This window comes from Leptonychotes weddellii, chromosome 16, assembly GCF_054177405.1.
Source record: "Leptonychotes weddellii isolate Sample4059 chromosome 16, ASM5417740v2, whole genome shotgun sequence".
Classification (NCBI taxonomy): Eukaryota; Metazoa; Chordata; class Mammalia; order Carnivora; family Phocidae; genus Leptonychotes; species Leptonychotes weddellii.
Window position 1 is genome coordinate 6,659,158 of NC_138384.1, and position 23,654 is coordinate 6,682,811.

At 43.5% G+C, this 23,654-nt stretch overlaps 1 protein-coding gene across 1 annotated transcript; it reads right to left on the reverse strand.

Annotated features, from left to right (window-relative positions):
* Nucleotides 1-953: 953 nt before the first annotated feature.
* On the reverse strand, nucleotides 954-23,540 carry CENPN (centromere protein N). The gene is made up of 11 exons (XM_006748104.3): nucleotides 23,352-23,540; nucleotides 19,437-19,617; nucleotides 18,757-18,802; nucleotides 16,301-16,360; nucleotides 15,807-15,883; nucleotides 8,587-8,763; nucleotides 8,176-8,277; nucleotides 6,848-6,911; nucleotides 5,310-5,422; nucleotides 1,841-1,967; nucleotides 954-1,605 (listed from the first exon to the last, which is right to left on the reverse strand). Exons 2-11 carry the CDS (start codon nucleotides 19,605-19,607, stop codon nucleotides 1,523-1,525), a joined length of 1,020 nt encoding a protein of 339 aa, XP_006748167.2. The 5' UTR covers nucleotides 19,608-19,617; nucleotides 23,352-23,540; the 3' UTR covers nucleotides 954-1,522.
* Nucleotides 23,541-23,654: the final 114 nt, after the last annotated feature.

The following is a 23,654-nucleotide window of genomic DNA, read 5'->3' on the forward strand; positions in this document are numbered from 1 at the left end:
CCAACTGAGCCACCCAGGCGCCCAATTATACCTATTTAAAGAATAATTCCTCCTAAAGAAGAACTGAGGGCCAACTGAACATCAAGTACAAAAGAGATAGAGTTCCATGTACTCTCATTTCCTTAAGTAGGTGCCTCTGTCTGGGAGGGCCATAGGGTACAGCCTCAAGTGATTCCACTATAGGCTGGATAATATGATTCGTGTCTTCCTTGCTGAGGCTCCGATTGCACATCACTGCCAAGCACCCAGGAGGGCTGTGAGCCTGTTAGAATCCATCTGGGAACCTGCAGGGCCTCTGTGCAGACCTAACAGAGGCATTCAGGCACCGAGCAAAAGTGCCTACCACATGTGCGCACAGAGGGACAGATGCTCGATACCACGTCTATGTCTTCAAGGAAATTAGCATTATTGAGCCCCTGCAGACTCAGGGCCTCACTGTGAGATAATGGAAGTGTCTATGTCATTTGCTAATTACATCTAAAAACATATATTTCACGTATCTGTAATCTGTAGACATTACCATTACATTATAAAGCATTGTTCAGCCCTGCTTCTCTGATGGTATTTACATATTTGTATATTAAGCCTGTTTTTGATTTTCATCAAAAGTAACCAATGTACCAGTTTTTAAATATCTTCATTCACAAATTGGTGTCTTCGTCTCTGCTTTGACCACTGGCTGACTTCATTCTAATTGTTCAACCTTCTAGCAGCTGGAGGCACCTGTATGTTGTTACATGGCTATTTTATCTCTGGCTTTATTCTGTCCTTCTTGCTTTTTGTTTGCTTTCCTATTTGCCCAGATTGCCTCACCTTTTTTTCATCATCATTGTAATACACGTTTTTATATCCCAAATCCTGTGTGGAACAAAATAGGGACTATATTTTGAAATGTTATTAAGAAAGTACATGCTATTTAGTGATGATCACTGAAAAATTTCCATCAAAAGTAATTCATATACCAGTTTTTCAATCTTTATTCACAAATCAGTATAGTATGGTGAGTCTGCATGTATGATAAAACAGATTATGACAAGTATCATATTTACATCGAAACTATTACTTTATATTACTGAATCATCTGATATGCTACCCCCCGCAATCACATCATGGATACAACTCTACCCTTTGAATGGACCAATTTTATGATTTTCCTAGAAAGTTTTGAGCTGAGGATAGCTTCTCGCTGCTTCTTTCCAGGATCCAAGCCTTCAGACAAAATCCTTGGAAACAAGCAATTAGAACCTGATCTCTCCAGGATGGAGGAAATGAGTGAGAAAAAGGACATGTCACTTTTTAAAGGCCCACAATTGCTATGCTTTGCAGGATATGGGGGAGAGGGGTACACAGTGGAGGAGGAAAGAATCAGTCCGAACAATTATACTGAATGTTTCTGAACTGTCAATATCAATAATTAATTTCTAAAACACAAGTTCATAAACAGAAGCTATCCGGCTAGCTGTTGAATGAAATGCATAGGCAATAGTCAAAGAGATGCTGTGCTTCCAAAACCACATACATCTTATTTATCTCTAATTTTAAAATAATTCATTCCCTTATTGGGTATGCAAGTAAGCAATGGAGAAAGTGGTGCATCTGCAATACCTGAAATTAAAAGGAAAGAAAATGAATCAGTTTAACAATGGCTGAGATTCGAGGGTGGATCATGGACCCCCATGAGGTGCAGAAACAGAACATGCAAAATAGGGCCTGAGGGGATAGCGGACCTGAGCCAGGAGAAAGCTCAGAGGTGATTAGCCAGTAAAAAGAGAGGAATACATACTACCCGAATGTAGTGTGTTGTTAATTCTTCCCGCTGTAAGATAAGCTGACTACTTACCAGCTGGTGCTAAGGCTTTCAGTGCTTCCAGGAGATGTGGGCTGGAGAACTTTATTAGGCACCGGAGGGGCTCTTTTCTCTCCGCCAAGATGTCTCCATTGAAGTCACTTTTGAATTTCGTTTCAAGCTGTCAACAAATACATTTACAAATAATTACTAAATAAATCAGCTGGAATGGTAAACTATACTGAAATCAGGTTTGCATTTCATTAATTCTTGTCATCAAGAAATACAGGGATTAAGGGGGGGGTGCGAGACATTTCATTTGCTAACTGCAAATGTAGAGGGCAACCAGGGTGTCAAACGATATCACACACAAAACACCTTGGTGCCTGACACACAGGGACCTGGGAGGTGAGTTCAACCTTCTGGTGACCTTTACCTGGGCGTTTAGTTTGCATTCCCTTTAAAAAAAAAAAAAGATTTTATTCATTTATTTGAGAAAGTGCGCAAACATGAATGGGGGGAGGGGTAAAGGACGAGGGAGAAGCAGACTTCCCACTGAGCAGGGAGCCTGACGCACACCAGGTGCACGTGGGGCTTGATCACAGGACCCTGAGCCAAAGGCAGACACCTCACCAACTGAGCCACTCAGGCGCCCCCTAGTTTGCATTCCCTTTTTTTTAAATTAAATTAGCCGAATATAGTACATACTTAGTTTCAGATGTACTGTTCAACAATTTATCAGTTGCGCATAACACCCAGTGCTCATCACATCCTGTTTGCATTCTTAATGGCAAATTAGCACTATCTGTTGTAATTGGTCCTTTTGATGTAAAAATGTCATGTCTTTTGAGTCACTATCACAATTTCTTTTTACCTTATTATGGAAGATTTCAAAAGTACACAAAAGTAAGGAGCACAGTATAATGATTGCCCGTGTGCACATCCCCCAACTGAAACCATTATCAATTCAGTTAGTCTTGTTTCATCGACGACCCCAACTCCCTGTTCCTTGCTGACCACTGTCACTGCATTATTCTGAAGTAAATCCAAGACACCATACTATTCCAACTGTGAATATTTCAGTATGTATCTAAAAATGACCTAAGAAGGACTCTTTTTTAAAAAGTTCACCCCCATAACCTTACCACACCTAAAAAAATTAGTAACAATCTACCAATCCTTTAATACCATCAAATATCCAAGTACTGCTGCTTCAATAGGTACCTGAGTCTTAGATACTAATTTCAGTTTTTTTTAAACTTAAAGTGACTCTTAAAATTAAGAGACAGTATGCTGAAATATTTAGAGGGTGAGTAATGTCTGCGACTGCCTCAAATGGTTCAGAATAAATCAACAAAAAGAAAGTAAATGTGGCAAAATGTTAACAATTGGTGAATTGAAGCAAAGGGGAGATGGGTGTTCATTGTAATATCCTTGCAAGTGTTCTGAAGGTTTGACATTTTTCAAAATAGAAAAGGTAGGGAAAATTAATTGAAGGTATGAAGCAATGTGTACCTTGACTTAAACATATTCTAAACTGTATATACAGGGAGATTTGTGGAGTCTTACTTATTCCCGATCAGTGGTTCTCTTTAGTGGGCAGAATCAGCCAGAGGGCTTATACGAACAGATGGTTGGGCCCCACCTCCAGAGTCCCTGATCCAGTAGGACCACAGTGGGGCATTTCTTACCCATTCTCAATTGATGCTGATATGGTGGGGCCAGAGACCACATTCGGTAACCAGTGTCTTAGAGTATGGGCTGTTCAAAGGAACTGGGTTAAAACTGCCATGTAGGGAGCCCAAAATGAAAGATATTAATCAGCTTTTCCCACTAAAAAACAAATCAAAGAAAACAGGTGTTGGGCCTGAGTGATCAGATCAATGGCGGATTTAAAGCATTGCCCGTGGCTGCAGAGGGTGCTAAGCAGAAAGGATTTTACTAGAGGGGAGGAGGGTGTTAGGAGTATGAGTACAAGTATTAGATTAGGGCAATCATGGTATAAACCTTGAATTCTTCTAATGGGGGCAGTGGGCTTGCCCCCAAGCTGGCCTTCCTGATGGGCAGTGGCATGCTTCTGGAATGAGCTAGGTTTGCAGTATTAACGAGGCTACTGGTTTTTCTCCTGTGCTGCCAACTGGGCTATGTCATGACTTACTTATTCATTCACTCTTTTATTCAACGAGTATTTATGAGCACCGACTACATGTAAGTGTTGCTCCAGGTGTGGATGGGCTAGAAAGGTATAGCCTACAATTTTCTCCCCTCAAAAATACAGATTGAGGCCAGTTCTGCATAACTAAATTAATATGTAAGAGGAAATAAAAAAGCAAAGTCATAATTTCTAAAAGTCTCCTTTGCTAACAGAGGCACTTAATAAATATGATAAAGAAGTCTATTCTAGGGCGCCTGGGTGGCTCAGTTGGTTAAGCGACTGCTTTCAGCTCAGGTCATGATCCCGGAGTCCCGGGATCGAGTCCCACATCGGGCTCCCTGCTCAGCAGGGGGTCTGCTTCTCCCTCTGCCCTCTTCCCTCTCGTGCTCTCTGTCTCTCATTCTCTCTCAAATAAATAAATAAAATCTTTAAAAAAAAAAAAAGAAGTCTATTCTAACTCATAAATTCATCATACAAAATTAAAGTGACACTGACTACGCTTATGGTGGTGAGCACTGAGTGATGTATAGAATTGCTGTACGTCCAAAACTGCTGTAACATCGTGTGTCAACTCTATTCAATAATTAGAAAAGGAATTAAAAAAAGAAAAAAGTGATAAAGGAAAAGAAAGTTTCTTATAACGGTTTTCCACTTAGAGTTTCTGTTCTTTTATTTATTTATTTATTATTTTTTTATTTTTTAATTTTTTTAATTTTTTTTTTAAAAGATTTTATTTATTTATTTGACAGAGCGAGAGATAGCGAGAGCAGTAACACAAGCAGGGGGAATGGGAGAGGGAGAAGCAGGCTTCTCGCCGAGCAGGGAGCCCAATGTGGGACTCGATCCCAGGACCCTGGGATCATGACCTGAGCCGAAGGCAGACGCTTAACGACTGAGCCACCCAGGCGCCCTATTTATTTATTTTTTTAAATTTATTTATTTGACAGAGAGAAACACAGCGAGAGAGGGAACACAAGCAGGGGGCGTGCAAGAGGGAGAAGCAGGCTTCCTGACGATCAGGGAGCCCAATGCGGGGCTCGATCCCAGGACCCTGGGATCACGACCTGAGCCGAAGGCAGACGCCCAACGACTGAGCCACCCAGGCGCCCCTAAAGTTTCTGTTCTTTTAAAAACGTCTGGATAGGGACGCCTGGGTGGCTCAGTCGGTTAAGCGCCTGCCTTCGGCCCAGGTCATGATGCCAGGGTCCTGGGATCGAGTCCCACATCAGGCTCCTTGCTCAGCAGGGAGCCTGCTTCTCCCTCTCTCTCCCTCTGCTTGTGCTCTGTCAAATAAATAAAATCTTTAAAAAAATAAATAAATAAAAACGTCTGGATACCTTGTAATTCATGTTTATAGCAATGTCCCACCTTGTATTGTGCGAATTCTAGTCTTGGTTGAGGATAGTCTCCAAAAGCTTCTTGAGTCACTCTCTGGACTCTCTCTTTTTCTATTCTGTTTTCATGAATGATCCGCGAATCCACTATATATGGAAGATTTCAAAAGAAAACAGATATTAGAAATATATTTCATCCATAAAGTGTCTTCCTTTCATTCCTAACCTTTCAACTTGCTTGCATCATTTAAAAATTATGTTTACTGCTTCTCTTCATTGCAATAATTCCTTGTTATAGGAAAGTTGTAAAGTGCAGGCTGGTAAATAAAATAAAAATCCCCCATAATTCTACTAAGGCGGAGAAAGCACTGTTAACATTTTAATATACTTCTTTTCTTTTTTTTTTTTTTATCTACTTATTTGAGAGAGAGAGACACAGTAAGAGAGGGAACACAAGCAGGGGAAGTGGGAGGGGGAGAAGCAGGCTTCCTGCTGAGCAGGGACCCCGATGTGGGGCTCGATCCCAGCACCCTGGGATCATGACCTGAGCCGAAGGCAGCCACTTAAGGCGCCCCTGTCTTGCCTTTTTCTTAATGAATAGAAAGATCTGTGTTTTCTAAACTGGAATTAAAAAATACACACAATTTTGTATTCTGCTTTCTTTACTTAATGTGAAATCAATGGCAGTTCTTATGCCATTGGAAAGTCATAAAAATGTTTGTTCATAATTGCTGTACCATTTCATTGGATTGCCAAATCACTGCCGAGAGATAGGAAAATGTTCATTTCTAGAAATCTAGATTGTACCCCACCACTCTTCTCAACTTTCTGGTCCACTATAGTAGTTTCTTACTCTCCTGGGTTTCCACGGAGAGACTCCTGCTATCTGTGAGTAGCAACATAGTCACAACTCTGATTATTCAAGAAGCAGTTTATCCAGCACACACTCGGAGCCGGGGCTCCAGACTCGACAGATTTGGATTTCATGCCTGGCTTTGGCAATTCCTCGCTGTGTAACCCTTCTGAAACCCAGCTGCCTGAGGAATAGGGATTGTTCAGGGGACCACTATGAAGATGAAGGGAGTGACACTATAAGCATGTGAGTGTGGTGCTTGGCACACAGAAATGTTTGACTATTAGTTAATTTTTGTTTTTAAGTGTTACTACTTGATGTTCTAGCAAATTATAAAAGGAACCTTTGGTAGCTTAGTTTCCCTTAAAAAAATTTTTTTTAAAAGATTTTATTTGAGAACGAGTGAGAGAGTGAGCATGAGTGGGAGCAGGCAGGGGAAGAGGGAGAAGCAGGCTCCCCGCCGAGCAGAGAGCCCGATGCGGGGCTCGATCCCAGGACCCTGAGATCATGACCTCAGCCGAAGGCAGGTGCTTAACTGACTGAGCCACCCACGTGCCCCTTAGTTTCTCTTTTCAAGAGAAAGTTAATTTTCAATTTTTCTGAAAGCAGTAGATAGTTTTGAATCCGGCTCCTAGTGATTAAATGCTTTACCGAGTGACAGAAATTTAAAAAGGAATGATGTGCTTCCAAATTTCGGTTTTATTTTAAAACACACATACTGTGTATATCCAGCTCCAGGGTTCTTTCCTGCAGAGGCATAGCGGTGTTGTGGGTTTCAAAGTTCTAAAAAAAAAAAAGAAGGAAAGAAAGAAAAAAAGTGAATCTTCTCCTAATTTTAACATCTTGAAATATAAATAGTAAATGGTTTTAGTACATAACAGTGTATCAAATCTTATCTTTATTTATTTATTTTTTTCAACAAAAAGAGATTTGAGGCCACATCCAGGCTGAGTTAAGCATTTCCCCCAGAGCAGGAGACTGGCAGAGACTGCTGGGCCAGCAACATGTCTGTTTTGAATGAGGAGCTCTGTACTTTGTTAGCATAAAAATGGATCTGGATGAAGCACGGCCGGTGAGTGCAAAAGCTAGAGGAATCCCAGGAAGGATCTGCAACGTGATACTTCAGCTTTATAGCTATGTCTTCATCACTGTAAAATACTCGCTGACGCTCCTTTTGGAAAAATCACTTTCCTACTGAAGTGAGTCTCTCAATCAGTCCTTTTTCCCTTTGCAGCCGATGTTTTTATAATTAAATGTTTGACAGTGTGAATTATCCTAGGGATGCAGTTGTCATAGCAGGACAGGTGGAAGGTGGTGGGTAAGAGGGCCTCTAACTAACTAATCTAACTAACAACGTTAGATTTTTTTCCTTAAAGAGTGACTTGTAGGGAGCCATCACTTCTTTCTACTTAGAACAGATGAAAATACATTAAGTATAATGTATCTAAGGGCTCAAAGATATACACAGAGCATTAACAACCCACCTCAGGAGTCTGAACATACGAGCACACTGTTGCCATGCAGAGGAAAAAATAACCCTGAGTCTGTGAGTAAGGCCAGATCCCTTCTTATCATTAAACGAAACAAAGCATTCAAATAATTTTAACAAACAAATTGTGGGACTTAATAATAAAACAACGCTTTCTCCTTTCCTTCTAACTCCCGTATCACCTGCTTGACTAATGGGACAAAAATATTCTACTTCTCTCTTGCATAATAGAATAATTAGCTTCGAAAGACAGTGTCAAGTTACTCTAGAGCTAAAATAAATTCTAATTGGAATAGCTGATTTGGAAACTGGGATCTGTAACATAAACTCTCATGACTACTGAACAGTATGAAACAAATTGCAGTTGTAACAAGATGATAGTGAGGCACTGTGGTTTCCTTTCATATTAACTAACTGAAAGCTTTCTCCACTTCAGTAACATCTGAAATGATTTCCTTCTGTTCGAGGTGGACTTTCCCACCTGCTCAGACACTTCTAAGTCAAGTGTGAAGGAGAAAACGGAGATGTAACTTGAAAGAGAGTCACTGATGGGCTCACCTGATTATACTGTTTAAAAACAATAGCCTTCAGTGAGTCCAGATACCGGCTTCTGAGGTCCATTTTCGCAATCTTATGGTGATTGCTAGCAATTGTCAGTGCCTGGAAGTAAAAATTAGCAAGACTATTAGGATTACCGTGTTTATCGCCCAATATTTATAATATCTATAATAGTGGTTGAATTTTTGCATTAAGCACACATTACTTCTAGATGAAAAGACAATAACAGAGAGCTCCAAACCAATGCTTCTGCCGTGCTTCCACTTGTAGAACACTTTCTGCTCCTTATTTTAGGAAATCAAGAATTACATGTGGCATTTTATATAAAATGCTTATTGAGCAGTTTAACCCTATGCAGACCTCTAAGATTAAGAGTAATAAAAATATAGCTTATAGTAATTGGTTCCCTACCTGACCCAGAAGGGGTATATTGCTCTTCAGCTGGCAGCAGGAAGTGAAGACGTAGGGAGTCTGGGAGTAATACACCACATAAACAGGTTTGTACTGGTTTGGCTTTCTATACTGTGTTCCCCAGGCAATTCGAATCCATACTGAATTCTCCTCAGCATCTCTGAAGCTGACCGTCACCTTAAAAACAGAAAAAAAAAAGAGTTAAGTTTCCTAATTAAAATCTGTGGCACTAGGGCGCCTGGCTGGCTCAGTCCATGGAGCACGTTACTCTTGATCTTAGGGTTGGGCGTTCAAGCCCCACATTGCGTGTAGAGAGTACTTAAAAAAAAAAAAAGTCACATTAAAAACAAATCTGTGGCACCAGCAAGTGCTCTTTAAGGGTGAAGGATGTCACTAACCTTGCATACGGGCTGAGATCCAGCAGTCTTTTCTACTTTTCATTACAGTGTTTGGGGGATCTTGGGGAAGAGATTTTGTGGTTGCTTTGGAAAGATACATTTATGCCTTGCAAATTCTTTTGAAAGGAAAACAAATTTTAAATCCTACAAGCAAGGTACCACAATTTTTCAACAATTTCTTGGGCTTGTCTCTAAAACACTGTTCCCTGACATGTAAGAATTTATGAAATAAGGCAGCCTAACAAATGACATACCTGTTAAATAATGAGGCATTTTCAGCATCGAGCACAGACCTAGTATGCACTATAAAGTTTAATAGTAAGATTTCTATGTAGTAATGGACTCAAATATATTAATCCTAATGCTCATATGCATTTAGTTCAGATGCTAACAATTACTCTAAAGTAAAATTATGTGGCAAGAATATAGAAAATTCTGTTTCATTTCCATTTCATGGATAAAACACAGATCTTTCTCAACTTCTAAATGTAATTGCCAGTTGGTTTGGAATTTAATAGGCTGTTCTTAGATTCTTTTTTTTTTTTTAAGATTTTATTTATTTATTTGACAGAGAGAGCACAAGCAGAGGGAGAGAGAGGGAGAAGCAGGTTTCCTGCTGAGCAAGGAGCCCGATGTGGGGCTCGATCCCAGGACCCTGGGATCATGATCTGAGCCGAATGCAGACGCTTAACGACTGAGCCACCGAGGCGCCCCTGTTCCTAGATTCTTAGCTCCCCCTTGATTCAGCTTCCCCCGGGAGGTCAGATCCCGGACAGGAGGCATCCAAGACAGGTGTACTTGGCTTGCTCACCTCTCTGTGCTTCCTCCCCCTTGTATCCTACTCCAGAAAAAGCAGGCTGTAATGTGGCTGCTGGCATTAGCAAAGAAGACCATTATTCCGACTCTGCCCACTCTTTATCTGGCTGCTTTCCCATATGCCCTCAGTGTATGAGACAAGGAACCCTCCCCGGTCTGGGGTGCAGACTGTGTGGAGTGTGTGGAGTCTGCGGAGCTGTCTGACCTTCCCAAGGGAGCAGCACAGCACTTGGCCCCAACAGGCGCTCAGTGGACCTTTGCTGGCTTGAATGGAAGAGGGCAGGGTCTGATTCTGAATAGCCTCTTTGTGTCACATTACAAAAGCAAAGCCTGTAAAATCGAGATTGAATGCAGGAGATGGAGGGCACATTTTTACCAGAGGGAGAAAATTGGTTGCAGTCAACATATTCAGGTAATCTCTCTAGCCCAGAATGAGGATAACTGAAGTAGAGCCTCATGGAGAAGCTTAAAGAGCTCTGTGTCCTCCGTATACTGGATGCAGAGTTGGGCACACATGTGTAAGTGTACCCGTTCCTGAGAGAAGTGCTGGGTCACTTAACAACATTTTCGTAAGGGTCTATGATCCAAAAACGGTTAAAGAAAACTCAATGGACTAAGAGAAAAGGATATTCACAGAGCCAGTATAATCTGGGCCTAGGTGGCTTTCAGATGTTCTGTCTCACCTTCTTCCGGTAAAGAGGATATTCAGATACCTGAAAAGGTAGGGCCCAAATGCAGACCAGTACTATTTTCCCAAGAAACTGCCTTAATAGACATCATCCTTCAGTAGCCAGGAGAAAGCATTTTTCATTGAGGACAGCTCAGATAAATACCGTTCAAACTTAACTGGGACACTAATCCAGCCAAGGGTCCTAAGTGGTTTGGCTAACCCGGGACTATCCTGCTAGCCAGGGTACTCTGGCCAGAAACTGGTTATAACTGGCTACAACCCACAAGCTACTGGAATCAAATGAAGCTTACAACACGTAGAATTGCTACATATTTTTTAAAATTTTTTTTAAAGATTTTATTTATTTATTTGAGAGAGAGAGAGAGTGAGAGAGAGAGTGCAAGAGGGGGTAGGGTTAGAGGGAGAAGCAGACTCCCCGCCGAGCAGGGAGCCCGATGTGGGACTCGATCCCGGGACTCCGGGATCATGACCTGAGCCGAAGGCAGTCGCTTAACCGACTGAGCCACCCAGGCACCCAGAATTGCTACATATTTAACTATATTCATATATTTAGTACAGACTATCATTATTATACGACATGATACATGGGTATAAAAAGGAGAGTAAATGCACTACCTTTTTACAATTGAAACGTATTTTTCAGTTTGTCTTTTCTTTCATTGTGAGTTTTTGAAGAACATTGTATTTTGAATAGTTTTACCTGGTAAGATATACAGTTAATCTCTCTCTCTCTCTCTTGCATACAGAGACACACACACTCTCTCAAAGGCTCTGGATCGGATCCCCTGTAGTACAGGCTCTTCCCATCACTCCCCAGTTAGGCTCTCAGCTCCCTCTCATACCAGCTTCTCTACCCAATTGGTTCAGGGGCAGGAAGTTCTTAACCTGAAGCCCCTGGTTAGAATTCAGGTGTCTATGAACTAACTGAAATTGAGCATCGCCTTCAATTGTGAAGGTAGGCAGCAAAACGGTAGACTGTTAGGACCTGTTACTTTGTTGTGTAGAAATCCCAAATATTTTCTTAACACGTTACAATTGTTGCACCTGCCTCAAAAATATCATTTACGCCCATCACTACTTTGAAACTAGTTGTTTTTAGACCTACTGAGATTATTTACTGTGTTACTAAAGAAGCACATGATGTAGCACAACTTAGTATTTTAGTACCTTAATAATGGTATTTCAACATAGTTGGCTTTCCTTATAATTCTATGTATTTTATTATAGCATTTAAAAATAATCTTCTAAGAAGTGGCCCGTAAATTTCACTAACAGCAAAAGGGGTCCTTGGCACAGAAAGGTTAAGACCTGTCCTATATCAGCAGGCAAGTCACTTTTCAGTCCAGGAGACTCTACGTGGCACCATCATCAGCCTTTGGGAAAGTGGGGTTATCCAGCTGCTAGTTATGAGGAAAGTGAAGTCAAGCTGGGAGTCCTTGGTCAATTGAGAAATGGGGTTAGCACATGTGGGCCAGCTCAGAGCAGGATAGACAGAGAAGACACAGGGTGGTGGGCGTCTGCCAGCCTTTCAAGCAGGAAGATGTGACCGATGAAAAAAGCTCCTCTGTCCTCCCAGCTTTTCCCACTAGTCTGCCTGAAATTCATTCAGGAGGCAAAAGCTTCTGGAACACAGCGGTGATAAAAGAGGAAATCTCACAACTGAAATACGAGGCCACTGATGTAGGAGGATATGGGAGCATTTCACTCTTCTCCTAGAACGGTTGGGCAGGAGGCGTGGGGTTCAGACAACAGAAGTTCCCGGAGGAGAGAAGGGCAAGAGAGACTGTCACAGGGGAAGAGGGCACTGAAACGAAAAGACGCAGACAAGCTCTGAAGTGCAGCTGAGAACAGCTCTCCCTTGGTGTCTGGTGTGGGGTGAACAGGGAGGGAACATGGTTGTGAGCGTTTCTCAAGAGGAGTTAGCCAGTCATGTTCGGCTTCATAAAAAGGCTGCTTCTAGAAGGGTCCACACCATATATCCCCATTTATGGATAGGTGGCTCGGGATTCTGTGCCAGTGAGGCTCTTTGTTTAAAGAAAAGCAGGGGCACATGCCATACCCACAGTTCAGATGGGACTCTCCTTTAATCTCCAAAAAGTGTGTAATTTCATGGTAAGAATATTTTTCAAATAATATAATAAAAGATAACAACTTAGGAACAGGAGCAAAGAGTGCTTATTCACAAAAGAGAAAAAAACCCCAAAACAACCCAAAAAGGAGACACATACCTTCTCTTGGCTCACAATTACCCTTGAACTGATTTATAGATTAAAGTGGACCCCCACTCAAAATGATGAAGATTTCATTTTGTTTTGTAAACCTGATAAAATGATTCTAAGATTCATCAGGAAGAATAGTAACTGGGGTAAAGAAGAGTAATTGGGAGTAGGGACAGGTTTGCCTTGCCTTAATGGTTATTAAAATATTTTACAAACTACAGCAATTAAAGGAATGAGGAGTTTGCAAAGAATGTGCCCAATCCATTCATCCCCAGCATCTATTCAGCCCTTGCTCGTGTCAGAGGGGAGCAGGATGGTGGGTTTCTTCTCAGGGAGACTATGGGTCAGGAGGAAGACTGACAATTAAAGCAGGAAGTGGGAGGAGTATGGTGACTGGGGAACTGCCATGGTGGGGCAGGGGGGTGGTCAGGGAGACTCCCGGAGGGAGCACTAGATAAGTGGAGGCAGAAGGACAGGGAGGAATGAGCTGTGCAAAGGCCAGGTGGTGGAGGATGTTCCAAGGAGAGGGAACAGCCTATGGCAAGTTCAAGAACTCAAAGACTGGTTCAGTTTGGCTGGAGTGTGGAGTAGAGGTGGTTAATGCCCGAGAGGCAGGCAGTGGATCCAGGAGTGCACAAGGAGAAACAGCTCAAGAGTAAAACACAGACTCTAAAAGCATGAACGAATCTGAAGAATCCAATGTTGATAAACCAGTAGAAAAAGCTAAATTAGTCAACAAATGGTGTTGGGACGACTCATTCACTTCCGAAAGGGAAGTGGTGAACGACTCTGTCTCTACCTCCCTCCTCTCTCCCGCTAAAGTAAGTTCCTGTAGCCGAAACTCACCAGGGGGAGGGCTGAGTGCAGAACTTTGGGGGACGCTCCAGCAAAGGGCAGAAGGAAAGGAAAGGAGTTAGCCATGGAGACAATGAAGACCAGTTTAGGATGGGCAGAAGACAACCAGGGGAAGTCAGAGATTCAGGATCAAGAGGGTCGGACTGCTAATTCTCTGACAGCGTGACCTTCCTGAGCACGAGAAATGGATGTTGTGCATCTGGCACATGGCAGAGGCTGAGCCGCGAGAGCCTGTGTAGATGTGAAGAGCACGAGCTCAAAGCCACCTGCCTGGGTTTTGACCCTGGCTCTGACGTTAACCACTGTGGGACCCACCTTGCCTCACCAGGAGGGTACAGTGAGTTAGTGACTGGCAAGGGCTTAGCCCAGGGCCTGGCACACACAGGTGTTTGCAATCGGCATTACTGGTGACAGAGAACCAGCTGTGGGATTTTGTGGTATCACTGGTGCCCCTGAACAGGGAGGTTCTCACACTTGACCAGGCATTAGCATCACCTGGAGGGTTGTGGCCTACCCCTACTGTGTCTGAGGGAGCCCAAGTATTTGCCTGTCTAATATGTTCCCAGCTGATGTTGATGCTGCTGGTCTGGGGATCACATGAGAACCACTGCTTTTCAAAAACTCAGTTTCAATATGGAGGTGAGAGCAGTAGCCTGAATGCAAGAGGCTTAAGCATGAAGCTGGCAAGGATGGATTACCCTTTCAAAGGGTCTTTTTCAAAAGCTTTTTGAGGGGGCCAATAAATACCCCCCCTCCTTCCTGTCCTTCTGGACCAGCTGAGAAATAAGGGAAAAGAGGTGGTAGGCAGAGGCCAACACATATTACTAAGAAACTGATGACTGGCTCATATCTGCAGGCAAGTGGCCCTCCAGATAAAAAAATCCAGAGTCAGGCAGAGTTGCCCACATGGTCACTGGCAGAACGACTCTGGGTAGCCTCCCTTGCATGGGCAGAGCCGGCCCTGGAGGAACAGAGCAGGATAGGTGTCCCTGTGGGCACTGCTGCTCTTATTCAGGCTAAGTCAGTGCTCCTGCCAGAGAAGGGTGAAGAGGATGGTGAAGGGGGGCCAGCACCATTGTGCCAATGGACATATCAGGAGCAAGAAAAGAATATTTCCCTCCAAGAGTGTTGTGGTAGAAAGGATAGAGCTTGAGGATGAGTATGGGGAGTGGATGTCCTTCCACTGAGACCTGAGCATGTTTATAAGCAGTAGAGAAGAGACTACGAGCATGAAATAGAACAGAGAACAGCAAAGCAGGGGCCTTACGAGGATGCAGGGAACAGATTCCAACCTGACACAGAAGGGGCACTGTGAGAAAGGAGATGAGAGAATACACTCAGGTAGAAGTATGGCAGAAGTCACTGGGGGTGAGATGAGGAGACGGAAAGACCAGGTGGGGGAATTTGTGTAAGGAGAGGAAACACTAGTATTCTGGAAAGGACAACCAGAGAACGGTGACTATGACAGATTTTTGGGAATGTCTTACTATGCAAGGAGGACTAAGGCAGACCAGGGTGGGAAGAGAATGAAGTAAGGGAGGTTGCTAAAAAAATGAATGTCTGAACCTACAATAAGATATTTGGTGGTGGGGTGCCTGGGTGGCTCATTCAGTTAAGCAGCTGACTCTTGATCTCAGCTCACGTCATGTCTCAGGTTGTGAGATCGAGCCCTGCATTGGGCTTGTGCTGGGTGTGGAGCCTGCTTAAGATTCCCTCTCTCCCTCTCCCTCTGCCCCTCCCCTCGCTCTCTCTCTCTCAAAAGGAAAACAAAAGATACTCGGTGGTACTTGTCAAAGCGGAATGGCAGCTAAAGACTCTAGGGGTGCTCCAAAACTGTGCTGACCAATCCTGGAGCCACCTGCCACCGGGGCTACTGCACTAAAATTCACTACAGTTACAGAAGATTAACATTCTAGTTCCTCAGTCACACTGGGCACATTTCAAGTACTCTGTAGCCACGTGCAACTGGTTACTAGCTAGTGTACCAGAGAGCGTGGATCTAGAACATTTCCATCACTGCGGAGAGTTCTACTGCCTGGCACTCCTCTTGAGAAAGAAGCATTTGGCTCTGAATTGACAGGTGAGGGGAGAGTAAAGTTTTCATAATTAAGTAGGATTTGACTTTGATCTGGCCTAGAATAGTATGGAATATTACTAATTAAAATTCATACAAATAAAAAAAACCTGCACAGATGCCTTGAAATTGAATTTCATGGAAATTCAGATAAATTTTGTTCTTACATTTTTTAATGCTCTCTGAAGAATTTTCACAAATGAACTTTTGAATTGTTCCATATCAAAAAGGTCAATGTCTTCACCTGTCAAAGTGAAATGAAAAAGGCAAATCAAGGGAGTATAATGTTCAAGAAATACATCTGCAAAGACTCTGAAGGTAAGCATTTTGTGTAATTTCAAAGAGCTACAATGATCAAATCACACCAATCAGTACCTGAGACACAGAGCAGGACCAAATGTATTTCTCGTTTTTCCCACAAAAGAGTAATTTTGAAATTACTCATTTGAAAGAAGAGACGTTTAAGAGGAACATATTGCTATTCATTTCAAAATTTCCAAAATATCAAATATAAATGTTCAATTTAAAATGGAGAACACTGGGGTACCTGGCTGACTCAGTGGGAAAAGCATGTGACTCTTCATCTCGGGGTTGTGAGTCTGAGCTCCATGGTGGGTATAGAGATTACTAAAAAAATTTTTTTAAAAATGGAAAACATTACCTGGTTCTTTACTCATCTGAAAAACATCCCAAACTTTCTGGTGCCGATGAAATTGAGTATCTGAGAGAGGGAGGAAGAGCTTATTACTATTATATCCTAGAACTCCCAAGTAATGTGCTTATACATACATATTTTAAATATGTATTTAATGTAATATGACACCAGAGAAAATAACAGTAATTTACAAATTAGGTCATACACATTTTTATTCAAAATGTAACTTTTATATGGATTAAATTTTCTCCAGACAACTAAATCATGAAGAATTAGTGATATAGTAGAGATCTGGCATTTACTCATACTTTGATCACTTCTTCTCTTTCCATGTGAGTCTACTCCACAGAACGTGGCACTCGCCCAGCAGACGGGGATGCCGTGCTCCTCATGACTGGCCTTGGCACTGGCTGTTCCCTTTGTCGGGAGCCCTCTTCTAGCTGGTGGTGCACCTCATTCTGGTCTCTACTGAGAGGCCACCTATGCTGAGCGGCCTATCCCGATCCCCTGACCAAACTCACCCGCCCTCTGCCCTGCTTTGCTTTCCTTTGTTGCACTTACCACCACACTGAAGCCATGTGCGTTCCTCCCACTCACTCCACCATGACCAAGCCAGGAGCAAGTCAGGTCTGCTTTAATCCTTGTATTTCCTGGCCTCACTCACTTCTCTCCATCCCCTCCCCCTACCATCTCATCCAGGCTACATTCCTCTCCGGCTTGGATGCTCCAACAGGCTCCTGTAGGTCTCTCCCATCCTCCCTGGTCTCTGTCTCTGCACTGTGAGCTTTGAAAAAACAAGAACCTGATTCTTTGTTGCTCATAATCTTCAGAAGGCTTTGCATTATTCTTAGAATAAAGACTGAAATCCTTTGAGTGGCCTCTAAGTCTCTGTATCATCTGCCTACCTATGTCTCATTTGGTTTGACCCCTCCTGCATCACTGAGCTCCCATTTCCCGCCTTCTCTCCACTCCTCTATTAACCCTCCTGCTCCAAGACTTCCAGCGCTGTGCCCTTTGCCCTCTCGCTCCTTAACCTCCCTTCTCCCCTATGCCTAGTTAATGTCATTCATCCTTTGGCTCTCAGCTCATGTCCTCAGGAAGTCTTCCCTAAACCCTCAGTGTGGCAGATCCCACTCTGCTCTCACAGACCCCCTCTATGTTCTCCTTCATGGCACCTGCTACAGTCCACAAGAAGGCATTTGTGTGATAAGTAACCTGTCTCCTCCGTAAGACTGTGACCTCTTAAGAGAGAATGAATCAACCTGTTTGAGCCACCAGCACCTAGCATACAGCCTGCCACATAGTAGTACTCAATGAACATTTGAACAAACGCGTGGGAAATGGGAATTATGTGGATCCACCTTTTATGGTCTAGTTTAATCCAGTCACTGAAAATTAGACAGACTTAACCAGAGGCAGATGCGTAAATGAATTCAGCTATTTCGTAGTTGGAGTAGAATATAAAGCTGATTTTTATTACGTACCAGGTCATTGAAAGCAGTTAATATAAATTGATAATAATTAATTAGTAAATACCAGGCTTTGTTCTAAGAACTTGACAAGGACTCTTATTTCATCCTCATCATAACCTTATGCGATATCATCATTATGATACGGGTTTGTCAAATGATAATACTGAGGCACAGAGAGGTCAACGGCCTCCCCCCAGGACTCACAGGGAGACAATGATAGAGCCATGAACTGAACCTGAGAAATCTAGCCTTGGGGCCTGTGTTCTTAGACCCTAGACTCTGTTGCCTCCTGAGGAGGAGAGTAGACGTCTAAAAAAAAAAAATACAGAGAAGAAAACTAGGACACAAAGGGAAAAGCCCCAAGAAAAGGAAGGGGAGGGGAGATAACAAGCTACAGTGTAATAAGAACAAATTCTTGTGAATGTATTTTCAAATTCTGTTAATAACAAAACAAAGCCTAACAAATACCTACTATGTGCTTCTGGTAGCCAGTGACCACGCTCGCTAAGAGCTTTCCAAGCGTTATCTTATTTAACCCTCCAAGCCACCCAATGAAGTAGGTACTACTGGTTTCTCTGTTTTACTTAGGAGGAATCTAGGCTTAGCAAGGTGATGGGACTTGGCCAAGGACACGGGACTGGTAAGTGACAGAGGAGGGACTGAAACTAGGTCTGCCAGACTGAAGAAATCTGAGCCCTTACATACAAAATGGCCTCTCTGATGAAACAGGACTGGGGTCTTTAGGGGCGCCTGGGTGGCTCAGTTGGTTAAGCGTCTGCCTTCAGTTCAGCTCATGATCCCAGGGTCCCGGGATCGAGTCCCACGTCAGGCTCCCTGCTCAGTGGGGAGTCTGCTTCTCCCTCTCCCTCTGCTCCTTCCTCTGTTCCTCCCCCTGCTTGTGCTCTCTCGCTCGCTCACTCTCAAATAAATAAAATCGTAAAAAAAAAAAAGCGGGACTGGGAAGTGTAAATACAAAGCACCGACACTCACAAATGATGTCTAAAAGGGCTGCGTCATGGACACTTGCACGCTTCTCCTGAAAGAGAAGATCACATATTTAGTGAACGTGGAACAGTTTGGTTCTGCTCCATTTATAGCACATTTTAGGGTTGCTTAGAGCAACTGTGTCCAGTCTATGTTCTCCTGCCAAGTGTCTTGGTTCAGGTACTCCCCACCCTCCTCCCACAGTCTATTCCTCTTTCATCTCTTTCAGACTCCTTGTTCTGTTCTTAAATCAGCTGTATCCTTCTAAACTTCCTCTACATCAGGATCTCCCAACTGGGCATGACTGACATTTAGTCGGATAATTCTGTGTGTGGAGGGCTGTCCTAGGATGTTAAGGAACATTCTGGCCTCTACCCACTACAAGACAGTAGCATTCCCACAGGTCTGACCACAAGAAACATCTCCAGACATTTCTAGGCAAAACCGTCCTAGTTGAGAACCACTGTCCTACAACATACATTTTCATGTATGCATATTACATAGTGTTTCTCAATGTTGTATATAAAGATCTAGTTTATCCTTTTTAACGGATGAAGAATACATAGCCCACATTCCTTCATGGCTCAGCAGCTGCCTTAAATCTCTTTTGGACTCAAAAAAGGAAGAAAGAAAAAAACCAAAGGGGTAGTATGATGCTTAAGTTTCATCATTTGGAACACTGTTACCTCACAGAGCAGAACCAAGTCGTGAACAAGAGGTTCCTTTCTCTGCCGGAAGTTTACAGTCTGCAGTTGCTTTTCAGACAAAAAATCCCAGGCTTTGAGGACTGTCATCATTTCAGTCATTGGGATTTTCAAGATGGTCCTCTTGATAAACTCAGCAAGAGTTTCATCCATCTCTTTGGCACTTTAATAAAAACAAAAACAGTACAACAAAGTATTAACCAAATACAAAAGTTTAACTTAAGTGAATTTTTCAGCATATTTTTAGCCAGGATTTTGATTTGTAGGTCAAACACCCAAATGTTTACCTTTTTTCAGGCACTCTCCAAAGAGTGTTTCAACAGGAGGATTTAATTATTTTCTCCTTAAGCTGTATACTTATTTTTATTTAAAAAAATGTTTTTTAAAGATTTTATTTATTTGACAGAGAGCGAGCACAAGCAGGCGGAGCGGCAGGCAGAGGGAGAAGCAGGCTCCCCGCTGAGCAGAGAGCCAGACATGGAACTCGATCCCAGGACCCTGGGATCATGACCTGAGCCGAAGGCAGACGCTTAACTGACTAAGCCAACCAGGCGCCCCTAAGCTGTATATTTAAATATGCTTTGGAGGTTTTAAAAATTAGTGGTCTCTCTCCTTGACCGGCTAGAGTATTTTGATCTCTTGATGGTAATGATAAGTAAATCATTCATTCATGGACTGATTCATGTAAAAAATCTGAGCACCTGTGTGTGCCAGGCACTTCTGTGGGCAATGGGGATAGTTACATCTTTAACCATAAAGACAAAAGTCCCTGGTGGTATGGAGCATCCATTCTAGTGGGGAGAGAGAGGCAATAGGAAAATCATAAAATGTGTTAAAAGTGGGAAATGCTGCAGAGGGAATGGAACAGGGCTAGGAAACTAATAATAGTTAAAATGGAGCAGGCTGGGGATGATGTGGGGGTGGAGTGAGCAGGCCTCATAGGGAAGGGGACATTTGAGCCAACACTTGGAGGACAGAGTGAGCCATGAGGCTAGCTGGTGGAAGAACTTGCTAGGCAGAGGGAATAGCAAGTGCAAAAGCCCTGGGGCTTTCAAGGAACAGGGTGAAGGATGCCTCAAGTGAGGCCAGAGTGGAGAGATAGTGAGAAGGCACAGAGGAGGGAATAAGGTCAGAGAACATGGAGGCCCAGGGGGTCACTGCAAGGATTATGGCTTCTACTCTGACAGAAACTGGCCACTGGAAGGTTTTGAGAAGAGGTGGATCAGTCTGGCTACTGCCCTGGGGGCAGGGGCAGAAGCAGGAGGCCAGCCAGAAGGCTGCTGCAAGGCAGGTAAGAGATAAGGGTGGACCGAGGTAGAGGTGGTGGGAAGAGGTCAGATGCTGGATATGCTCTTAAGAATGAGCCCACAGGATTTCTGATGGACTAGATGTGGGGTACGAGAGAAAGAGGAATCAGAGGAGATACCAATGTTTGTACCAGGCAGCTAGAAGAACGGAGTTGCTATTATCTGAGTTGGGGGAGACTAGAGCTGTGGGCAGAAGAAAGCTCAAGAATTCTATTTTGAATATGTACATTTTAAGGTTAATTGCTGGACTTCAAGAGGAGATACTGAATAAACAGCAGGATGTATTAGTCTAGAGGACACAGTAAGAGATAGAGGTGAAGAGGATTGCAGTCTCTTTCTCCTTTAAGGTGTCACCAATTAAAAGACCGCTGCTACCTCACTCTTCCTGCCTGGTGCCTGAAGAGGAGATTCTTCAACTGTCCAAAAGGTCTTGAGCCCCAAGTCTGGGGCTCCCTCAGCAACCAACGAAGGCAATGATCTTCAGGAGCATGGCTTAGTGGCTGTCTCACAGCTGTGGCACTGGGAAGGGGGTTTCTGAGCCCTTTTATTACTTTTCTCAAGGGGGGAGCTGTGGGCTGAGGGTGACAGTTGATCTCATTTGGGGACCCTGATAGGCATCTTCCCCCGGCCCCTTTTAAAATATGGCACATAAAAAGCAAGCAAGTGTGTTTTCTAAACAAAGATTAAGCAGGATAGCTGCAGAATTTCAATTTAAATTCTCTATCTTACAAGAAGAGCATACAGACATTGCTGTCCATGTTTAAGAGGCGGAAGTCAGTCTGTCAATCTCATCTGCTTACACCACGCCTATGAGATTTGCAAGGACAAAGAGAGAAGTACCCCTCTATAAGAATACAGGCTGTGACTTATTTTTACCATTTGAGTGTTTGTTGAACACTGCATATAATCTATTACCATTGCCCACTTCCAAAAAAGATACTGATAGTCAACAAGATTTTAAGAAGGTACTGAAAACAGGGGTGCTGGTGGCTCAGTCATTAAGCATCTGCCTTCGGCTCAGGTCATGAACCTGGGGTCCTGGGATCGAGCCCCACATGGGGCTCCCTGCTCCGCGGGAAGCCTGCTTCTCCCTCTCCCACTCCCCCTGCTGGTGTTCCCTCTCTCGCTGTGTATCTCTCTCTGTCAAATAAATAAAATCTTTAAAAAAAAAAAAAAGGTACTGAAAACAGCAGTTAGAACAAAATAAAGCAAACTATTAGGAGTTGTGTAGAAGAAAAACAACTGAATTAGGAACATGAGAACAGAATCAACATCATGAAAATTGAGCCTGATTTATTTTCTCATCCAGATACAGGACCAACCTCCCTTAATGTCAAAACTAAAATCCTTACCATGGTCTACAAGGCCCTGTGTTTGCTTCTTGCCTCCCTCCCCATCACCTACCGCTCTCTCCATGGCTTTCTGAGCTCCAACTACATTGGCCTTGAGTTCCTCTAGTACAGAAGGATCCTTCCAGAGAAGGGTCATTGTACCTGCAGTTACCCCCGGCCTAGAAGGTTCTTCTTGCACATATTCATGTGTATGGCTCTTGTAATTGAGGTCTTAGCTTAGATGGCTTCTGGTCTGAGAGACTTATTCTGACCACCCATTCTAAAGGTATCTCCCCATCTTCCATTGCTTATTGTCTTTATAGAACTATCTAAAATTATCTTGCTTATTGATTACTGTATTGCTTTACAATATTGAGCCACTAGGGTAAGAACTATGTTTGCTTTATTCATGGCTACATTTAGGGAAATGATAAATACATGCGGAATGAAATATTAGATACTCTCTGTAAGCAGTGTGCCTGGGGAGATAAGCAGCCTGGGGAGAATTAGGGTCCAACAGTGATATATCAAACCAACGTCTCCCATGGAAAACACTGGATTTCGGGGTAACCTTGTAAAAAAGCAGATTCCCTGGCCCCATCGATTTGAACTGGGGGATGGGTGGGCACCGAGCAGGGCGTTAGAGCTTGACTTTTTTTTTTTGAGAGCCTGCATTTTTAGAATGCCTCAGAAGATTCTTAATTCTGGGTAAAGTTTGCAAAATGTCTTTCTACAGACTTGTGGTAGAGCACTCAATCTCACCAATAAGGTTGGTAAACCGTGCGTAAACTCTTCTGATTCCCCGTGACTATCTAATTTCTTTTTACTTCTGGCTCTTAGTAGCACAGGGCTTGGCATATATCATGTGCTCAAGAATGAACACATGACAAAAAAGAACACTTTTCGGTAACTTTTCTGTAGATCTCCTCCTCTTACATTGAGGAGTTGCCACTGGGGCATAAGGAGAAACACGAGAGGCGCATGGACAGAAAAAAAACGGAAGCCAAGCCTGATTTAAAAAAAAAAAAAAAAAAAAATCAAAACACCCAACTCCCCACAGAGCCTTAACCTAAGCCCGGGCGGGTACAGTAGCCCGTCGCATAACTGGCGGCGGCTCCGGAGCTGACGTACGTCCGGGTAAGGCCCCGCCCCACTGTGGGCGGATGTGATCTCACGCCCAAAGCGTCGCTGCCCTCTCTCATCCCAGCCCCAACCGTAGTCCCCAACCTCTGACCCGAGGCCAAGCGCCAAGCCCGTACCTTGGGACGTGTGGCAGTCGCGGAAAAGCCGCCCCACAGGCCTGGGATGTGGCTTTCTCAAGGCTCCCGCCACATTCAAGGGCCCGATCCCACACCGCGCGCGAGTCTCTTACAGTCCGTCATCGCAGCAATGTCTCTTCTCAGCAGCTCTTCCCGCCCGCTGCGCCTTCAAAGCCACCAATTGCAGTTCCCGCCGTCCTCCGGCCCCGCCCCCCCGGAGCTCTCTCTTTGGACTGTACCTTGGGCACAGGGGGCCGCGTGGGGGAGCGGCAGAAGTGAAACACGCCGAGTCCCCGCATCACT

Coding starts and splice junctions, on each gene's coding strand:
- CENPN (XM_006748104.3), bottom strand. CDS start 19,607: ATGGATGAAACTCTTGCTGAGTTTATCAAGAGGACCATCTTGAAAATC. Junction 15,884..16,300: donor TCAGATGAGTAAAGAACCAG/GTAATGTTTTCC, acceptor TCACTTTGACAG/GTGAAGACATTGACCTTTTT. Junction 8,278..8,586: donor ATATACCCCTTCTGGGTCAG/GTAGGGAACCAA, acceptor TTTTACTTCCAG/GCACTGACAATTGCTAGCAA.